This window comes from Pongo abelii, chromosome 4 (assembly GCF_028885655.2).
Source record: "Pongo abelii isolate AG06213 chromosome 4, NHGRI_mPonAbe1-v2.0_pri, whole genome shotgun sequence".
Classification (NCBI taxonomy): domain Eukaryota; kingdom Metazoa; phylum Chordata; class Mammalia; order Primates; family Hominidae; genus Pongo; species Pongo abelii.
This window is the reverse complement of record NC_071989.2, coordinates 63,274,147-63,295,143: the sequence shown is the minus strand read 5'-3', so window position 1 is coordinate 63,295,143 and position 20,997 is coordinate 63,274,147. Positions and strand designations below refer to the sequence as shown.

Sequence of the window (20,997 nt, the reverse complement as noted above, 5' to 3'; positions counted from 1 at the left end):
CTTTAATTACGTTAACTTGTCTCATCTTTACAACAACCCTATGAGGTACTGTTTGCCTCATTTTTAGAGAAAAACATTTAAACTTGAGGGAATTTAAGAATTCACCTATGTAACTATTAGTGGGAGAGGAGTTTGAATCCTGTTTGACCCCAGTGCCTTTATTTTCCCATTAGATTAACACAGGACTCGGGTTGAAATCACCTTTGTGTTTCTTGGTGCCCACCTGAGTGCTTGTGTACATTAACTGCACATATTTGAGAAGTCAATTTGTGATACTGCCTGTTCCTATGGCTTCAGTCTTTTTGCTTTATTTTTTTTAAAACATTGGCTTTTAAAAGATCACAAAAAGTAGTATGTGCTGAATTTGATAAAAATTCAAACAATAAAAGTTTGTTATAAAGTAAAAAAATGAATCTTCTCTCCCTTCCCTTCCCACCACTCCCACTCCCAAGGGGTGGTGACAACTATCATTTTTACACTGATGATGTCCAAGTTTTCAGTTTCAGTCCCTAGATCCCTCTTGAGTTTCACAATCCAATATCTGAATGTTGAGCCCAGATGCTAATTTGTAGTTATTTATATTTTTCCATATAATTTTCTGGACTCACATTGTTGGGTCATTGAAATTCTTTTGGATAGTGGATGTGAAATCAATTAATCTATCAACTGATTAGTCTCTAATTCCGCCTATTGCACGTGTCTGTCTTGCTGGCCTTGCAAACTTGGATTCTTCAAGATTAAATCCTTCTCCTTCTTCCCTCCATCAGTTCCATTTCCTGTGCCTTATCTCATTGTAATGCCATCTGCCTCGTCATCCTTGTCTCATCCGCCTTCTTCACATTGCCATGCACTCAGATGGTATCTCCTTTCAGTTGCGTGCAGGGTCACCACAATGCATTCCCACTGCCGCCGTTGGAGTTCAGCCCACATATCCTCTGGCTTGGACGGTTACCCCGGCCTCCTCGTGATTGCCTTCGCTCCTCCTCACTCCGCTCTGCTGAGTCTTAACTTTCTAAAACCTAACTTTCATTGTGTCCCTACGTTGTATGGCCACAAGCACACATCATCCGAATATGATGTAAGCTCTGGCGTGTCTGTTTGTGGATGATGCCCTGAATTTTTATTCTCCTGCTTGTACTGTTGCGTACTTTTTGCTCTGAATGCAGCCAACATTTAAGGTGCTGTTCAAGTGCCACAGCATTCTTATAACCTGCTCCTGACGTGCCTCCAGTACTCAAGTCAAGGAAGCTCTTCCCAACCCCAGCGCTCTCATAATTGCGATTTGTTCTCAGTATTCAGTCCATTCTGCCTTGTGTTAAGTTTGTTGTTCAGACCGACCGTGGAGGTAGATTGTAAATTTTTCAAAATGACCGTGTTGCAAGTATTTTTATGCCATTTGATTGGTACATAGTAAGTTCTTAGTCATATGCTATTTGGATCTATTTTCTTAAAGCTCTGATTTGAGAATCATAAAATTGATTGTTATTTTATTGTTATTTTCATATTTAGATAATGCTGTTACCAAGGTTATCTGTGAAAGCCCCAATAATCTATCTAATAGAAGTTTATGCCTAGTGGGCCAAATAGTTTGTCAATTGTCAATCAACCTGTAGACCCTTTTCTATCTCTAAAGTGACCTATTTAAAGAAACTCTGGGATCGCATTCAACTTTAGCTCCTAAACCACAGCCTACTGTGTGCGAACTCTAAAATGCCACAAGAAAGCTACTGTTAAATTATTGAAAATATTCTTTAATAAAGAATTTTAGTTCTTTAAATCTCTACATTTTAACAAATCTGAACACAAACATATCCTAGGTGGTCTTTTTTAACCAAGCCGTTTTGGACATAATTTTTTTACATGATGTAAATTTTAATAAAAAATATAAGTAGTTTGTTTATTTATTTTTTTTACATGGTGGGAGGATGGTTTAGTGTTCTCATGAAAGGAGGAGGGAGGACATTTACCCTTCCACGGTCACTGCCTTTTAATAACATGATGCGTGATAATTTTAAGGCCCAGTTTGACTATCAAGTAACTTGTTTCCTTGCCGAGGCTGGCAGATCATGAGGTCAGGAGTTCTAGACCAGCCTGGCCAATATGGTGAAACCCTGTCTCTTAAAAAAAAAAATGAAAAAAAATTAGCCAGGCATAGTGGTGCGTGCCTGTAGTCCCTGCTACTCAGGAGGCTGAGGCAGAAGAATCACTAGAACCCAGGAGGCGGAGGTTGCAGTGAGCCGAGATTGTGCCACTGCACTCCAGCTTGGGCGACAGAGTGAGACTCTGTCTCAAAAAAATAAAAAATAAAAAAAGCATTATACCTTAAGCCAAGGCTTGAGATAAAGGTGTGGGGAAGAGTTTTCCCATTTTTCACTAGGGCCCTCCAGTTTTTTCCTGCAGTAACTGGGTGGGTGGAACAGTTTCCTACTGCTCCCCACCCTGGGAAGATCAAGAGAACCCGAGAGTGGAATGGGAAAGAAGGGATCCTTATCCCTGCTCCTCTCCTCACCCCATTCCCTACCTTCTAACAGCACAAATACTTTCATACCATTTAAGGTGATGATTTTACGTGCTTGTATGACGAGCATAGCTTTGATTTATTGCTGACCAGCAGTGTCAGTGTTAACCTAGACGAGAAGCTCCTAGAACACTCTGATGACTTCTCTGGAACAAGTACTACAATATCCAAACAGGCTGCTCAAGTGTGTTTGCTTGTTGTTTTTTGTTGTGTTTTGTTTTTTATGTGGTGAGTCCTAGCCAAATCATTGACTAAATAGAATGTCAGCTTTGAAGGTTTTGGGGGGTCCTTTTGAAACACAGTGCCACTTTATTGCCACACTATTCCTAGATGTTTTGGGGAAAATAATTAGTATCACTTTTTGAATAAAATCCCAGGTAGCTGACTTAATTATACTGTCTCTTCAAGTTTAAATTTTTGTTCAAAGGACAGCTCAAGTAACTGAATTGTGCCTCTTAGGAATGTGAGATTCATTGGGGTTCAAGAGAAACTTGCTTTCTGATTCTTTCAGGATTGATATTTCCACTCCAGCTTGGCTCATTTTTACTTTCCATCCTCTAGTATTTAAAATTTGCTTTTAGAATTTATTTTGTTTATGCTTATTTGGCACAGGAAGAGTATTTCCCAAGACGCTTAAATTTCTCTTGCCTTTTCATTGTTCAAAAATGTTCCAAATGAAAAACTGTGTATGTGTGCGTACACACCGTGCATGCACACATGTGCATGAGGGGTGTGTGTGTGTGTGTGTGTGTGTGTGCACATGTTTCTGGCCAAATAACCTAAAAGTTACTTCTCTGGCCCCCATGACTTTTTTTTGGTCCTGTTGTAAGCTTGACAGAGATTTTATTTATCCTTATTAAATGTGGCTTGTTTATATCTAGTTATTTGTGTGAAGTTTATGCTTAAGAAGAGTGGGATTTGTTTTGGATATATTATCTCAGAGCCAACTGGACTCTTATTAGCGCTTGTTTGAAAATGGGTGTGTGTGTACATGTACAGATATATGTATGGTGTGTGTGTGTGTATACACACCCCATCTTCTTGAGTGGTTTCTCAATTGTAGGATTTGAAAGAAATAAAGGAAAGAAAGGAAAAAGAAAAATCCCTTAAGTAAGAGGACAAAGGAATGCTCTCATAACTGGGCTGGAATTGGAGTTTGTGTTTCATTTAAAATGACAAATCAGCAAATCCCTCTTCAACTATGTTACATCAAGGTGAATTTTCCCTTCATTCTGGGCTTTGGACACAATTTGCCTGGACATCTTCCCAGGAAAGCCCCTGTGTAAAACCCCTATTAAAGCAAAGTCATCATAAAATCATTTCATTTCCATAATGCTTGTCTTCTGACCTGTGTGAAATGTACCACAACTCTTGAGGTACGTATTTTGAGTCCTAACATACAAGAAAGTTGTTAGTTGTTCTTAACTAGCAAGAAAATTAAAAGTGAACATAAAATTCTCGTATATGCCCAAACTGTGATACAGATTGAAGATAAAAGGTGGAGATTCTTTCCTTCCATATGGTGAAGCAATTTGGGGAAAGAGAAATTAGACTTTCGGCAGAAAGAAAATGTCAGATTTTTTTGGCGGGGGTTGGGGAAGTGTTTTTCACTCCCTAAATTCTGGAATTTTATTCAGAATTAAAGGGAAAAAAAAGACACATGTCTACTGATTTCACTCTTAGGACTTATCTATCTCAGTGCCAGGAAGAGAGTCGGCACTGCGGATCTCACCACGGCAAAGGGGGTGCTTTAGGAGGACTGCGCAATTTATTGGTCACCATGAGTTAGTTCCCAGTAAATTATACGACACGCATTGTCTCTTATCTCTTGCTGGGGGACACTGCTGATTTCAGAGATAAATGGGATTGACTGTTTAATTTCACTAGTAAACAAACTTGTAGGAAAGTGGAACTAGCACGCAGCGTCCGAAGGTCTCTTAGTACCATGAAACATGGGATGAGTGTGAAGGTGCTTATTATATTAAAAAATTAAGGTGATTATTTAAAAAATCAAGCAAGAAGAATGTTTCTAACTTAAGACCAGTAATAGCTGCAATTAATGCCAGAATTTTCCAAGGAAATGAAACATGTCAAACAGAAACTTCAGTGAAGACGTGCTCTGGGGAGAAACCAGCTGAGTAAAGTTCAGTAGCTGACTCCACTTAGATAAACCATTGACTCTGGAAAGCTGTATATCTCTTTAGAAGTTTCTATTTTTCCTTATTTCATCCACAGGAAAAGCAAACAAAACAGAGGTGGGGGAAGGGAGTGGAGATAAATAAATCACGTTCATATGCTAGGTCAATTTTTAAGCCAATTTTGATCTTTATGGTAAAGTATTTTCCACATCTGCCAACCACAAGTGTCTACATATGGTAACAGGTAACTTTCTTTAGTACTGTATAATCTGTGAGACATAAATAACTAGGCATTGTAATTGTCTGGCAGTTACCATACAGTTGGAAGAGTTACATGATTATTAGTAACCCATAAAATAAGGTGGTAGTGTTTTTTTAAAATAATCTGTTATAGGAATTTCTTGTTTCCATACTTTTCTTAAAGACTGTAAATAATCTTGTTATGCTCTGACATTCAGCAAGTCATTGCAAAGAAGTAAGTTTATTCCTTCAAGATACCACTAGATTATCCATTTCATGAAGAAATGAATATTAAATATGGAAGGACACATTTTGTCCTTTTCATTTTAGTTCTAGATTTTGCCATATGGTTGCCCATGGCTTTTAGAGAACAGTTAGTATCAGGAATGACCTTTTTAGCCACAACATTTCTGTGATTTTTGGAAGCATGATTTTTGGAAATTCTTAAAAACCACATTTTGAAATATTGGTAGTTACTGTTGTCATTCTGTTTCTTTTCTTTTTCCCCCTTTCTTTCTCCCTCTCTCTTTTTTGTGACCAGTGCCTCTTCTCACAGATAAACCAGTATGATACAGACTTTTTGTGTTTAAAAACAAAACCTAGACTTACAAAAAAAGTTCCCAAATAACTTGTATTTAATTAGTATGTAATTTATTTAATTAGTTCCCTGTCTCTTTCTTTGCAGTGATTGTCTTGATTTCTAGTTCTAGTTTTAAAACAAGGAAAGTTTTAGGTCTTTCTTGATTCAACTCATGTTGTCCATAGCACACCTCACTGTCCCTACCAAAGAAAGGCATTGAATTTGAGATTTGATGCATTTTAGTCTTTTTTTTTCTTCCACCCTGATCTTCTATATATGGCTGCTTTGCAAAACAGTTTTGTGCAAGCAGACATGACTTAACTCCATTCCCTACATAGAGAACTATTCAACTTTACTTTTATGTGTTTTGAATACTGCCTCATGTGAGACTGTGACAGCAATAAAGTATGCATGGCCAACCTTATTTTAATAGCGAAAGAGAGCTGCTTTTAATTAATAAGTGGATCTCTTTATGTCTGGGGTTTTCAGTTTATTTTGTGGTTCCTTGGAGTTCTTCAATTATGTGGCCTAAAAGGGCTATGTTAGTGCCGACTAAATCCTTTTTAAAATCTGTCATTTACATGTTTTCTGTCTGTAACCTGTTTTCAGATTACTGTCTTAAAAAAAACAAAACAAAACAGCAGTAGCAGTTTTTCCATAAAACGTTAAAATCCATAGACCAAAATTATATATATATTTTGCATTATTAATGGGATGCAGCATCCATGTACAAAATTAGAAGACTAGCTGTGCTCTTCAGCTGCTCCATCATATAGGTTAAAGAGTCTTTATATTGCATATTTCCCCACTCAACATCTACTTTTAAGTTACAAAACTGATAGAACTTGTGTAAAGCATCTACTTGGTATCTTGAACGTTATAGAAGGTGTGCAAAGGCTCTTCTTGCTGGTGATGCCATTGCCATCTTTGGTATGCATAGATATTTACTGAGTTCCATTCAAATCTGGGATGTCAGTGTGCCCCACGACTTCCCCACCAACTAAACTCTAAGGGGTTTTTATGCTACCACAGGAATCCAGTGCCAGACTTGGACCCACAGTGACCCCAAATAAAGCGATTCCTGGGTGGTAATATGGATGCTTTATGATTGACATATACATAAATACATCCAATCTTGCTTATGAAGTTTTGTGATCTGCTTTTGTCATTGGAGGATATAGTGAATCTAATTCTGCATCGGGGATACGGGATACAGTGTATTACCGCATTGAAGGAGATTTGTCTGTAGGAGCATGAGCATTCTGTAGCAATAGGCATAGCCGTCTTCTTGACTGGATATTAGTTACTAGGAAGTATTCATTGTGTGGGTCACTATATTTTAACAACTCAAAAATTTTTTTTTAAAAACCATGCTCTTTTTGAATAGAAAGAGAGAAAATATTAACTCTTTAAAAGTCAGAGGTAAAACCGTGGCCAATCTGAATGTTACTTCTTTCTGGTTACTTGAACAGTGTCTCTGAAATCTTCCTTGGGTCAGACACAAATAAATGGGAGGTTGCTCTTGGAAACACTCCCTAGGCACTGGTAAAAGTTGTCGGTAGATGGCAGTACTGTTCTACTACAACATTTTTTAATCCCTGCAAATACTGCCTAACATTTCATTCCCAGTCTTAATTTTGAAAATGCTTGATTAGTTACATTAAGCAATGTTTGGGTGATTCTTTTCCCCCTTTTAAACTTAACAGAATTATAGCCACAGCCTGAAAGAAAGCCATTACTGGTAGACAACATATTCTTAGTCGTAATTTAGTCCAACATTGAGAATGACATATCGATTTTTAATTATATTTGTAAAATGGCTATATAAATATATAAAATGGTTAACAATAATGATTATAATTTCTCACTTACTTTGCATCAGTGTTTTTTCCCCTAATTCTACTGAGGGTAACATCTAATCGTTACAGTGAATCATCTGAGATGTACATTTGTATGAACATGTTTATTTCTTTTTATTCCTACAGGTCTACATGTATGCCTTGCAAATGGAATAGTTTTGAATTCTGCTAAGATATCTTGGCATATACAACTAACTTGTAGATGAAGAAAGCTAATATCTTTACAGTTTTGGAAAGTCAGGGAATAACGCTATCCTTTACCTTCTTATATTAGTTTTTTGCAGGTCCCTTAGGAACATGCATTACAGAAAAATAGGCTGCTCTTGTTTGTCTTTGTGATTCAGATTATAATAATTAACTCTCTAGGCTAAATATAACTAACGATCTATGATCATCATTTAAAATGGAATCTTTCACAGTAAATTTGCAATTGGTATATTTCCTGAACTTCTCTTATTTTAAGATATTTTTAGGGAAGATTTCATATAGGATGAGAGGTGAAATTGGTAGTGTTTTCTCCCTTTTTTTTTTTTTTTAAAAAAAAGAAACAAAAGCATTGTCTTACTAAAATTCCACTGGAAAAGATAAATATATTTTGTTTTACAAAATACTTTGGGAGGATAAATCTTCCTTTTAAATCAAACTGAATTTTAAGAAAACTGTGGCTTAACTGTTTATCTCGTTTTCCAATTTCTTTACCTAATTTCTATCTAGAATTGTAAAATTATTGATTAGAGACTTAATCCGGCTTTTGTTTTTACCTTAAACTATTTAAAAAACTAAAATGTAATGTTAATTTTTTTTTGTTCTCTATTGTCTTTAAAGGCATTAGCAGGTAGAATAGAAAGAGATAAAACATCTGGGTGCTCTGAGTAGAAGGGTTCTGTTTCAGTTACCGTTTTATGCTTAGCTTGTACGGGTCTAAGGTATATACATTCTCTTAACTACTGTATAAACTAGAAATTTGCAGCATAAGCCACAACCTGTGCTAGCTGAAGCACTTAGTTACAGCATGTAATTCCCAACAGATTTTTCTGTTATCTTTTTTACTCACCCTCCATGGAATGATTAGTACATTTTGGGGATTTAATTAGTTGTGTGCGTGTGTGTGTGTGTGTGTGTGTGTACACATACATATACATATACCCATAATATAGAGACAACTATTATAACTGCTATAAAATAAAATGGCTGGTGGGAATTTGCACATAGCTTATGCTGAGTATGTGGAAATTTGGGATATAACATATGCAGTGTCTCCCAGCAAACAGAGATAAGTATAGTAATAACAAATTTATAAGATATTTGTTAGTTATGTACTTCCATCAGATACTGATAGACAATAAAAGCCAGCCAAGAAGCACATGAGTCAAAGTTACTTTAGAAGTACACAGCGGAATAACACCCCCGTGTAGTAAGAACTTTCTATTTCCTTGAGAAGTTTGGATCACAGAGTGGTGAGGATGAAACCACTGCCTCTATGATTTGCAATTGAAGTGGTGCTGTTGAGTGATACTTTTTGAAAGAGTAGCTTAAAGTTTTGAAGGAGTAACACATTTACTGAAAAATTTCTGTCAAAGTGAAATCCCAGAGACTAGTATTCATTTATGCCTTTTTAAATATTTGGGAGAAGTAAAGTTTCTTCCTGTTTGACTTACAATAGATTTCTCAAGCAATGTTTCTCTCCAGCCAGCTATAGGATGAGGGTGGACAAAAAAAATTGGCTTTGTTTCTATTTTATGCACAGCCAGACTTGCTCTTATGTTCGTAATATTTAAAGGAGTTCAATAGGAGGCCCTTGATTCTTTGATCTAATGCCACAGTGCAGTTTAATGAGAAAGTTTTTTAATATTGTATGCAATATTGAAAATTTCTGCTAGCTCAGACCAATATAATGTAATGTTAGATTTACACCTTGGATCCATTCTTTTATTTCTTGTCATGAATCCACTCCCCCAGCCCCCCACTCCTGACTGAAACAGGTAATTACAAAGGTCTTCAGATCAATTTTTGTAAAGGGGCACCCTGACGGGTACCATGACTGAAGTGTGACATGAGCCTTTTCCAATACAATGGGTGGCCTAACATTCCTCTGGAAGCCCAAGCTCATTAAATATTCAGTTCCTTTTTTCCCCTCCTCCCCCCTTCGCGCACTTAGCTTGAGTCGCACTAAGTCTGGGGTTTCTTCGCTGAAGACTTAGGAAAATTGCTTCGAGTTCTCAGATTGAATTTTTTATGTGTATGACTTCATGATAGCATTAGCATGTGCTTTGATCCATGTGTGAATGGCACTGGGTCGGCGCTTATTGCCATATCCAGATGGTGTTACAGGGAACAAACAGTTGTGTTTTAGGATTTCTCAATAGACTGTCTAGACTGGCCGTGCAGCAGACAGATACAGCCACCCATCAAATTAGCGTTTGTCAGATTTATGGTAATGGTTCACCAAAGCCTTCCTGTCATTGACATTAAGATTTACGCCTCCAAAGTTATTTTGTCTTCCACAGAATATAGCTTGTGATTGCTTGGATTTTAAAAAAAAAAAGTTTAAGACAGAAAAGTCTTGTTGAATGTGAGCTGTTTCTGAATGAAAAGAAAAATATAAAAGGCATTAAACAGTGGCTGCGGCTTAGGAGCTGTATTGATTAGGGAAAGGCCTCCTCCCCACCCCCAAGCCCCCTCAAGTGATAAGAAGGATGTTCTGCTCTGGCTGGTGTCTCCCATTTGCCCTTGTTGGAAAGAAAAACACGTATGTGGGTGACTATGGCCAGATTTTGCCCTTTCATGTTGTTACTCTGGAGTAACGTGATCTGCTGCCCCAACGCGGTGGGAATAACCTTTTGACAGGCAGTATGTCCATTCTCAGTGGAAATGTTTTCCCAAGTCTGGCCAGGCTGCCTTTGATCATACCTCCTTCCAATGTGGGGTCACAGCTACTATGCTATGCAAGAGTCACAGGTTCCTGCGAGGAAAGTGAGAGACATGAGGGTTTAAAATAAATAAATAAATAAATATGACCCAAACCTTCTTAAGTTCTCAATCATTGATATGAAGCCAGAAGAATGGAAATGGCCACAGGAAGTGTTCAGGACGTTTCATGTTAAACATGGTGTGCGTCTTTTTGTGTAAGTGGATCAAGCGATGCATTTCACACATTTTCGTGTAATGCGGCTTAGTAGTGAGGGTGCATCTCATCCAGGACATGCTGAGGCATGTCTGAAAATGTGTTTTCCTATTGTATGTTGGTGCAAATGACAAATGGTGAAGAGGCTGGGAGCTGATGAAAACGCTGAGATGGCCACGGAGGACAATATGTAGGGAAAAAGGCTTTGCGGAGGTGAAAAGCTCCAGCATTTTTCAAAGGAAGTTCTTTCATCTGTCTGAGAATGGGCATTTGGGGGAAACTCCTGCTAACCCCTTTGGTATGTAAGGATTGAGAACTGCTGCCTGTTCTAGTACAGGGCAGAATCTTTGCAGAATTTTTACTGGAGGGATATCTCTTATCTACTCCAGTGGCTGTAGTAAAGTTATATCAGTTAGTGAATAAAGTATTCTTTATTAAATGTGCTGGAGCTGAAGGCTTCTTATTAACCTGCAGCAGCCCCGGCATCTCTGGGTAGTGGTCCTTCTATCAACCCCCCTTCCTTCCTTCTCTCCTTTTTTCCCCCCTTCCATCTCTTCCTCCTTTCCTTCCTTTCTTTTTTGCTCTTGCCATACAGTAATCATTTGATTACTCTGTTTGAGCCTGCTATTTTGGCCTGTTTTCAAAGACTTCTCTCTCATATATGTGTTCAAATTTAGTCGTAAGTATATCTTACAAGTTGTAGCAAAAACAATTGTTGCTCAACTAAATTAAATCTCAAAAGATTACATTTTTTCCAAACGATAAACTGATGGATTTTTTCAGTTTTGTCCATCTTCAAATCTTTGAATATTGAGTTAATGGTACTAAGTTAAAATAACTTACTGCACTAATTTCTTGGAGTGTTAGAGCTTTCATTTAGTTTGTGGTATTTTTTAGATAAATTATGACCCATTTATTGAAGATTTTTATTATCTCTGTTATATGGATATAAAACTAGAAGACTTCTCAGAAAAATATGGGAACATTTTTGCTAAACAAAATTTTCCTCCAAAATGTTCTCTCCCTTTCCCTTCCTGCCTCTCTTCTTGTCTTCCTTCTTTATTCCTGTTTTTCTCAAACTGCTAAAAGAGTTATTCATTTGGATTCCTTTTGAAAAGTCTGTTTCTTAAGGAACCTCAATGGTCCTGACTGTGTTTTGATTTCCAGTGCATTGTTAAAAGGGCGGTTATTTGAGAGAGCATCTCAAAAGTAAATCTAATTCCTGCCAGCTTATCTTTTGCAATGCTTATTTGGGGTTGTGGCAGTGGAGGGGGTGACTCGAGCATCCTCAGTTAGTCGTCTAGCTAGAACAGTTACCATTTTGGACTTGAGAACTATTTTAAGTTTGTTGTAAGAAACAGTATAATTTTTACAAGACACATTTATAGTGTTTTAAAAAAGTTAACTACCCTTCTTACACGTGTGTTTTCTTAGAAATTGGAAGGGTTGAATGGAATGCCAGTGTTTTAGCAATGTGTGAAAAGTTATTTCAATAAAATCCTTTTTCTTCTTTGGTTTAAAACTTTATTCTGCCTGGGAATCCTCCACATTTGTGATTTGGGCATTACTATTTTTAGGAGGAAATTTTAACTGGATACATTATGCTATGTTTGCTTGATCAGACAACATATTTAAAGGAGATATAGGATGTTAGTGTGTCAAGGGACCTTAGAGACATCTAATTTAACAACCTTATTTTTCTAGTTGGAGAAACAGAGGCATGGGTAGGTTAAGTGTTTTGGCTAAGGTCATAAAACTGGGCTGGCAGGACTGCCATTCAGATTTCTCACTCCTCATCTCCCCCCCATTAAATCACTACTTTTAGGTAGCTAACAGTAGATTCACTCTTATTTGTTCCCCACCCCTACCACCAAACATGCTTAATCTTTCTCAATCTCCATTTGACTAATTAGTTCACAGCTAAGAAAGCATATTTTCTTTGAGCAGATTATGCCAATAGAGAAAACAGAAAAAATGAAGTCCAATAGGACAGACACTGTTCATTGTACACCCAATAGCCGTTTATCCTTCTTGCTAAAATACCCTGGTCTGAGGCAGCAATGTGTCTAACCCCAGGCAATGAATGAACCGTGACTGGTCTAAGCCACTTAGACTCCTGTGTTCCCTGTTTTCTCAGCTTCTCTTACAACTAGATGTGGCTGTGTTGCTTGGTTCTTATGGGGGAGGGGGTCTGCTTGAGGTTCTGTGGGGAAAGTTTTTGCTTTCTTGTGAAAAGGGACAGATGTGGCCGAGTCCCCTCTACCTTCCTTTTCCCTTTTCCTCTTCTTAAACAGAAATGTGACATCTGGAGCTGATGTGCCCTTCTTACTACCTTACAAAAAAGGCCAGCTTCTTTTTAATTAAGTCTCATTAGTTTAAACCAGGGATTGACATTTTGGTTAAACCATTGGTTGGCAAATTATGACCCATTGGCTGATTGCCTATTTTTGTAAGTAAAGTGTTAGTGAAACACAGCCACGTATTGACTGTGGATGGCTTCATGCTATGACAGAGTTGAGTAATTGTGACGCAGACTATATGGCCTGCAGGTCTTAAATATTTACTCTCTGGCCCTTTGGGTTTGGCGATGCCTGTTTAAAGCACCTAACATGAATTTTCTGTTACTTGTAGCCAAACACATTCCTAATGGAATCAACCAATAACCAAGATCCTTAAACAAATTAGTGACTTGTCATTTCTTCCTACTCAGATTACTCTTTTCTGGTTAAGTAGGTGTGCTCCAGATGAGCATATTCCTCATTTTGGACTTTATCTACTCCTCTTTATTTCCTTCCTGAACTCTCTGATTATCTTTATCATATTCTTTTTAAAAGTAAGATGAGAATATAAAAGTATTTCATTTGGCCAGGCGTGGTGGCTCATGCCTGTAATCCCAGCACTTTGGGAAACTGAGGCAGTCGGATCACCTGAGGTCAGGAGTTCAAGACCAGCCTGCCCAACATGGCAAAACCCTGTCTCTACTAAAAATACAAAAAATTAGCCAGGCATGGTGGCGGGCACCTGTATTCCCAGCTACTCGCGAGGCTGAGGCAGGAGAATCACTTGAACCTGAGAGGCAGAGGTTGCAGTGAGCCAAGATTGCACCACTGCACTCCAGCCTGGGTGACAAAAGTGAAACTCTGTCTCAAAAAAAAAAACCAAAAAAAAAAACCAAGTGTTTCATTTAAGCACTACCTAAAACTAATGTCAGCTCTTTGATATTCCAATCTTTTAACTGCCCAAGGAACTATTTTGTGATGCTCAGATAAAATTGTCAGGGCTTTCAGTCGGTGAGTAGGGTCTATTCATGGATCTTAAAACCTGAACCGATAGAACAGCTCTACAGCTCCTTGTATTCTGCTCCCAACCTTCTCGTCCCCTCCAAACTTGTTGCCCTTTGTGGTCTGGTGGAAGCAGGAGAAAACCCTGCAATAGCCCCCACTCTGTGACATTTTGTAATACTTTGTGCATACCAAACAAATCACTAACTTGATTTGGGAAGATAAACTGAAAATACATTTCTAGTTCAGTAATAGCTGTAATTGGACAGTCTGTCTTTTGAACAATAAAAATAATCCTAGTTTCATTTTGTGTAAAGATATAACATCTTCTTATGTGTGACTGCAAAAATAAGCAAAAACTACTTATTAAAATATGTATATTTTCATTTTGTTTGCTGACAGTGTCAGGTAGTAATTGTGCTGGTTTTGCAGACTATGTAATGTGTTATTGCAGAAAAAGCACTAGACTGGGTTCTATGAGACTGAATTAACCATGAGTTGTTTGTCAACTGAATTAACTTCTCTGTGCCACAGTTTTGCATCTCAAGGAAAAGAGATTGAACTATATGGCATATAAGGTCTCTTTCAATTCTAATATGTTTGTACTTGTAAATATTCTTCAGGGTGGCTAGAACCCACTTGAGGATTAGTCAATTCAAATAATAGCAACAGCAGCAACAACAGCAACAAAACTTCCTTTGGAAAATCAACATACTTTAGTCAGAATGGCCCTTTAATTTTTAAGGCCCAGATGCCTCAAAGGATTTGTCATGTACAGTTATCATTTGTTGTCAGAGGACTATTCTGGGGGATAGAATATTATGGGTGAATTTGGGTTCTGTGATGGCGATTTGCAATGCTTTAGCTTGATAATCAAATATAATATATTTCACAATACATTTATCATTTTGTTGAAATAATGTAATGAGTGAAGCCACTGTCTTGAAGTACAAGTTTCCAAGAGAATATTAGAAGCAAATTGGCTGGAAAGTGAGTGGATTACAGTAAAATAAAATAGATAATAGGCATTATTTTTATTAAAATGTTCTTGCCTTGCTTAAGAAATACAGTTCATGAAAAAGAAAATTATAATTTGATTGGGAGGATTTTATGGTAATGATGCCTGTGTCACAGAATCTTACAATATATTTTGAAGTGGGTATGTTTAAAAATGTCTTGCTTTTTAGAAGAATACTTAATAACAACGAAAAAGCATATTTTTGTTAATTTTACATGTTATGCCTCTTTGCCTTTTCGGCTTTCGTGGAAGACATTAAGGAAAAAAAATTTGGCATTGTATTCAAGCCAAATATTAGGACACAAAGAATAAATTAATGTGATTTCTACCATTTATTAACCTTTTTTTCCTTTTTCAAATAATTCCTTAGCTCTTCTGTTTTATTAGCATTCTATAATCCTCTAAGTCACTGTGTATCTTTATATTTTGAAGAGAAAGTTGCCATGTAAGAAAAAGAAAAGATAGCTTTCTTACTTCTTTGAGGGAGAAGGTAGGCTATGAATAAATAAAAGATAAAAAATAAGAAAGGCTGTCAGTTTCAAACACTCTGGAAGAATGTTGACTTTGCAAGTAACTGTTCAAAAATTAGTCTCTTTATACAGCATGTCTGGCCAATGTCTAGGTACAAGAAATGACCTGAGGTGAATGATTTTTTTTTCATTATATGTGCTTTAAGCTAAAGAAGACCTCAAAATAGTCCTTTAAAAAGAATGGTACTACTTGTGCTGCAAAATACAGGTATACATATTTTTCTCATAGTATAAGGGAGACAGAAGTGGATATTCAATTCTAGTCCATATTTCTTGGCTTTTTATTATTTTTTATTTTTATCAGGGTTGTATTTGAACATTTTCTAAAAGATCAAATACTCTTATAGAGCCTATTATGTGAAAACCAGTGGTCAATGGTGAACTTCTTCTTCCTTCCCTCCCTTCAAATGCCCTAACTTCTCTTTCTCTAGCTTTCTCCATTTCAACTACTGTATTTAGCCTTTCTCTCTCTCTCTCTTTCTCTTTTTATATTTACCACCATCATTCTAGTTAATGTACTTATATAGTTACTTCTTGATTTTTCAGGTTTAGGCATTGTCTGTTAGCTTCTGCTTTGGAAATTGAGGATTTCGCTCTTTTCTCTCTCCATCCACCCCAACACACGTCTTTACCTCCCCCTACTCCTTCATTCTGCCCATATAGTTAATGTTCTCATTTTGGGTAAATCCATGTGTTTACATTATTATGCCTTTATAAATGCCATTCATTGCTGTCATATTATGATTTCTTCTTTATTAAACTCTAAGAGGACTTTCTCTTGAGTTAGTCATTGTCATATTTTGTCATTTACTTAATTTGCTACATCCTCATCATTCAGTCAATATTCTGTCTCTCTTGAGTTGTATAAATCTCCTCTTCATAATTTCAAATAGGTGTGCTATAAAATTGTATCTAGTTCATCTTCTTGGTGACATTCTCTCAGAGCTTCTGATCTACACCAATCTGGACTGGTTGTTGACCAGCCCTGCTGCATGGCTGTCGTCACTGGCCGGGGGGGGGGGGGCCTGAATTATCATGCTGAGGGGTCCTTCTGTAAGATGCTTGCTGGCTTCTGGGTCTTTGTGTTCTTTAGCTTTCTCCAAAGTTCATGGGAAGTCGGTTTTTTTTGAGATTTTGCTTATTGGACTCATGACTGATGGTTTAGTTGGTATAGAACTCTAGCTTGGAAATAATTGTCCATCATAGTTTTGAAGTCATGATGCCATTTATTTCCAAGCTTCTAGCTGTTGCTATCCAGAGCAGCATCGTTGTTTTGATCCTGAACCTTTTGTATCTGAAGTACTTTTTCTGGTGGTGGTGATGATTTTGTTTTTAATCCTGTTTGGCAATTCCAGTGTTCTGAAATTTCATGGTGTGCTTTGGTGTGTGAATATGTGTGTGTGTGTATGTGTGTGTGTGTGTGTGTATGTGTGTGTGTGTGTGTGTGTGTGCATGTGCATGTATATATGTATTAGGTTTTCATCTCATTGTATAGGTCTGCATACCCCAAGTTTAAAAAATTTTTTTCCTGTGTTAGGTTTCTGTCTTTCATATTAATGACTTCTTAGATGCCTGGCAGTTCTTGTCTATTTATATTTGAAAGTGGGGCATATGAAGCTAATTCAGAGTTCTGTGTGCAAGAGTGAGATTTATCTACTGTGTGTTTCTCCCATGGGTATTTGGCTGTTTTATCAGAGAGCTCCCAATAAACATATATTTAAGTTTTCTCTGTTGGGGTAGTTAGATATTCCAAAGAAGAATCTTTCAGGCTCCCACCTGGAGAATGTAAGCCTGGGCCTCAGTGGTGGGGGAAGCAAGGGGGAAAAGGGGACTTGGGCTCCCAATATTCACTATGCTAAAGTTTCACTTAATTCTCCTTTTCTGTACAATACTCCTGCTTTAATATGTGCCTAGCGATCTTCAGTACAGAAAATAAAAGGCGTAGACTTCTACCAGGGTGGCAGAGCCAGTTGCTCAGCTCGTGAAATCGGAGAGAGGATCTAGAACTCTTAAGTCCTTCTTTAAAGAGATCTGAACCAATCCTCTTGTTTTTAGTCCCTCCTTCATCCCCATTTATAAGGGATCTTGGATTCCAGCCATTCCTGAGCTTCTTGGGAATCCCAGGGAGCAAACTGTCTTGTGGCCCACCTTTCTTTCACTGCCTGTTTAGAGTCAGCTGGACCAGTTACCACTTGTTCTTCTGCTTTCTGGTTTCCAAAATGTAGTTATTTTTTATGTCCAAGTTTGTTTGTCTTTTTTTAAAAAATGTCTTTTGAAATCATCTTAGTGCAGTTTTAGGAGAAAGTGGAACTAAATGACTGTATTCAACCTGCCACTTTAATCAGAGGTCTTTTCTCATTTGTGTAACTGCAGATTGTCTTCTCAACAGGCGGTTTGGTCAGAAAGTGTAGGTGCAGTGTGAACAATTCCGTAGAACAGGAATAAGACTAAATAGAAGCATGCTCTGTCTGTGTTTAGATGCTTGTGACTGTCATGTTTTTAAGAAGAGGTAACATTGGGGGTGAAGTAAAATGTCTCTTCTGGAGGGGTTTTAAGTGCAGTTTGGCCTCTTTTTAAAATTCTCTTAGTTTTCCTGTGCAGACAGATACCCACATACGTTGCATATTGAAAGGGGCCATGCAAGTTAGTATCGTGCCACATCCTGTGCACCTACTGTCCAGTGGCTTCTGCGTCCCTTTTGTATAGGATATTGTCATCATGTGGTGTAGAACAACCATTCAGGAAAAGCAAGACTCCTCTCTCCTAGGGGAACGTGGGTGCTTTGAGAAAGGAGATTCAGAGAGGATGACAGCATCTCACGCGTGGGCATGAGGTTCCCTTTCTCATTTGAAAGATGTAGGGCTCATTGGACTAGACGAGCCTTTCCAGTTACAAATCTTGGTCATTTGAGAATTTTGAAAATGTATTGTATTTTAATTACTTACTTTTTTACATATGGGCTTTGTATATTCATTATGATTTTGTATCACAGACATTATTAGAAGTCATTTGAAGACTTCTGATTTAGGTGTGTTCATATGGTTGGCTGCCCTTACATTTTCTTGTGTTTCTACTCTTCTCTTTCCCTGATGGGTACTTCTTGACCATGCTATCTTTTTCAATTTCTATGACAAATCAAGTTCTTTTTCCCCTCAGGGCTTACACAAATATAGTTCCTTCTTTATGAAACGTTATTCTCCTCATTTTTTGTCTGGCTAACTCCTAATTATTTCAGCTAAGATATTTTTTGTTTTCTTATCCCCCACAGAGGGTTTTCCTAACTCTTCATCTAAATAGGATCACTTACCTCTTAGATTTCTTTCCCTCTCAGCTTTTTGAAGTATAACGGTATACAATCTGGTAAACTTTTAAGAGACACCCTGTTCTTTCCCTTCATAGTGCTTCTCATTGACAGTATTTAAACATGCATTTCTAACTATTTAATATTGACTTTCCTTCTAGACTATAACTTCCATGAGGGCTGTGGGCATGTCTTCCTTGTTCACTATAAATATCTACCTCTTGGCACTGGTGAGCACTCAGTCAATATGGGTTGAATGAATGAAGAGTACCAACTAAGAAAGTTGATCCTACTGGTACCCTTTTCAAGCTTCGAGAAGTCCTAATTATGGTATTTGAGGTGGTGGGATTAGTTTTTTACCCCCTTGCAACTCTACATAAACTATGTAACTACTAGCATTAAACAGACATAGACTTTGGGCCAGATCAGTATAATCTATTTATTACTCCCACTGTTTGGCTTGTTTTGTTTTTCCTGTCCAGTTCTCTTAATTTGGTATCATTAATCTAGATTAGCCAAAGAAAAAATACAGATTCTGGGGGTGGAGGAGAAAGGGCCAAACCAGAGGAAGAATAAGGGGGAAGGAGGACAATTTAGTCTGTTCCACTAGATACTTTTTAAATATTAAACAGTGTTCATGTCTTTCTTCTCCATTTGCCAGAAAATTATGAATTTGAGGAAAAGGACAAGGAAGTTAGAGGTGGTCGGTCATCAGGTAACTTTAGTTACTGTTTCTGGAGCAGTCTTTGTTCTTACTGTGCCTTTGACCAGGAGTTCCTAGAGGACAGGAACATGGCTTTCACATATTTAGTCCTCCACAGCAGAATTTAAGTTACTTAAACAGTTAATTATGGTGGTGCTCAAATAAGATTTGTTGAATGATTAATCATGAACACGATATCAGGTTTCAGTTGCTGGTTGGGATTCTAGCATAATAGTTTAACTAACAAAGCCCTCAGCTTCTGGAAGGTTATACTCTAAAGGCAAAGAACTGCTCTTCGGTAAGTGTCAGATGGGCCAGCCAGTAAGGAGAGGCAATGATTCTGGGACATTGGTATTCTGCCAAGGGTAGTCCCCAAACTTTTGTTCTGTTTGGAACAAACTAGCTGGAATACCTTTTTATTCCCTGATGGGTTTTCCTTAACAGGCAGTGCAATGCAGTGGTTATTTTTTTTTGAAAGCAGATTAGACTCGTGTTCAAATCCCAGATCTTGTTAGCAGTGTCATCTTGGGCAAGCGATCTCTGAGCAGATGCCTTTACAGTCATGGGGGCCTGATGTAAAGTGTATACCTCCCAGGGGAGTTATGAGGATTAAAAACAATAATCTTCCCAAAGTGCTTGGAAAGTACTTCATCCAAAGTGAGAGCTCTTCATGCCATCGCAGTTGTTGGGATTTTTGAGGAGTGTGCAACCAAGGGAGTTAGAAAAGTTCAAGGGAGGCCAGGCGTGGTGGCTCACACCTGTAAATCCCAGCTGCTCGGGAGGCTGAGGCAGGAGAATCGATTGAACCCAGGAGGCGGAGGTTGCAGTGAGCCAAGATTGTGCCACTGTACTTCAGCCTGGGCAAAAAGAGTCAGACTCCATCTCAAGGAAAAAAAAAAAAAAAAAAAGGCAAGGGAATTGATAGCAAAGATGATTCTTCGTAAATGACTATACATTCCTCCAGGTACTTCCATGAAAAACAGTGCACAAGCTACACAAATACCTGGATTGGATTCTGAGCGGTAACTACTAAATGAGCTTTGTTTGCTCCAAAATCAGCACAATGTTCAGAATTGATCCTTTAATTATGGCCTTTGATCCACAATACCTAGGGTGTGCTTTTAAGCATCAACTCCTTTACGTTTTAAAATCTTATTCATCTGCACTGAAATGTAAAGAGGTTGAGAAAAAACGTGCAGGACTTGACTGGAAACTTTAGAGGGTGTGCATTATGTTTAGTTTCTAGAAAGAAGTATGGGCATTGGGTAATTTGTCTGGATTTTAAGAAGGCCACAGTCTGGAGTTAATGTAATTGCCAAGAGGATAATGGAGATTCATATTCAGGCAATATAGGTACAGATGAGCAATTCAAAGCAGTGTGCATCTGCCAAAAGTCTTACCTTATTTATGACAGTTTAAGACTGGGTTCTCAGCAGAAACGTGCAGAGGGAAGGAAAGTCAAAGTCCTAATTTCTGAAAACATGGGCAGTGCAGAATTTCTGCATGTCTCCTGTGGGAATTACAGCAAATAGAATGGAGTCTGGCGTAGATAATAGTTATATGTGATTTGTTTTTCATCATGTGTCTTCATGGATGGAAAAGTTCAGTCTTGTCTTCACCCTCACTGTTATTAATATAATTATCACAAAAAGATATTTTGTGGTTTGGTTAACATTTTACAAACACAGACATTGATTTCCTCTCT

The 20,997-nt window shown here is 37.7% G+C and overlaps 1 protein-coding gene across 9 annotated transcripts in view; it reads left to right on the top strand.

The window, feature by feature from the left end:
- Positions 1-20,997, top strand: part of ARL15 (ADP ribosylation factor like GTPase 15) — a 429,205-nt gene that overhangs the window by 90,290 nt on the left and 317,918 nt on the right. The window contains exon 1 of one of the 9 annotated variants that reach the window (XM_054555004.2): positions 10,327-10,672. In XM_054555004.2, coding sequence (XP_054410979.1) covers positions 10,616-10,672 — 57 coding nt within the window. In that variant the 5' untranslated portion in view covers positions 10,327-10,615. 9 annotated transcript variants of the gene reach the window in all.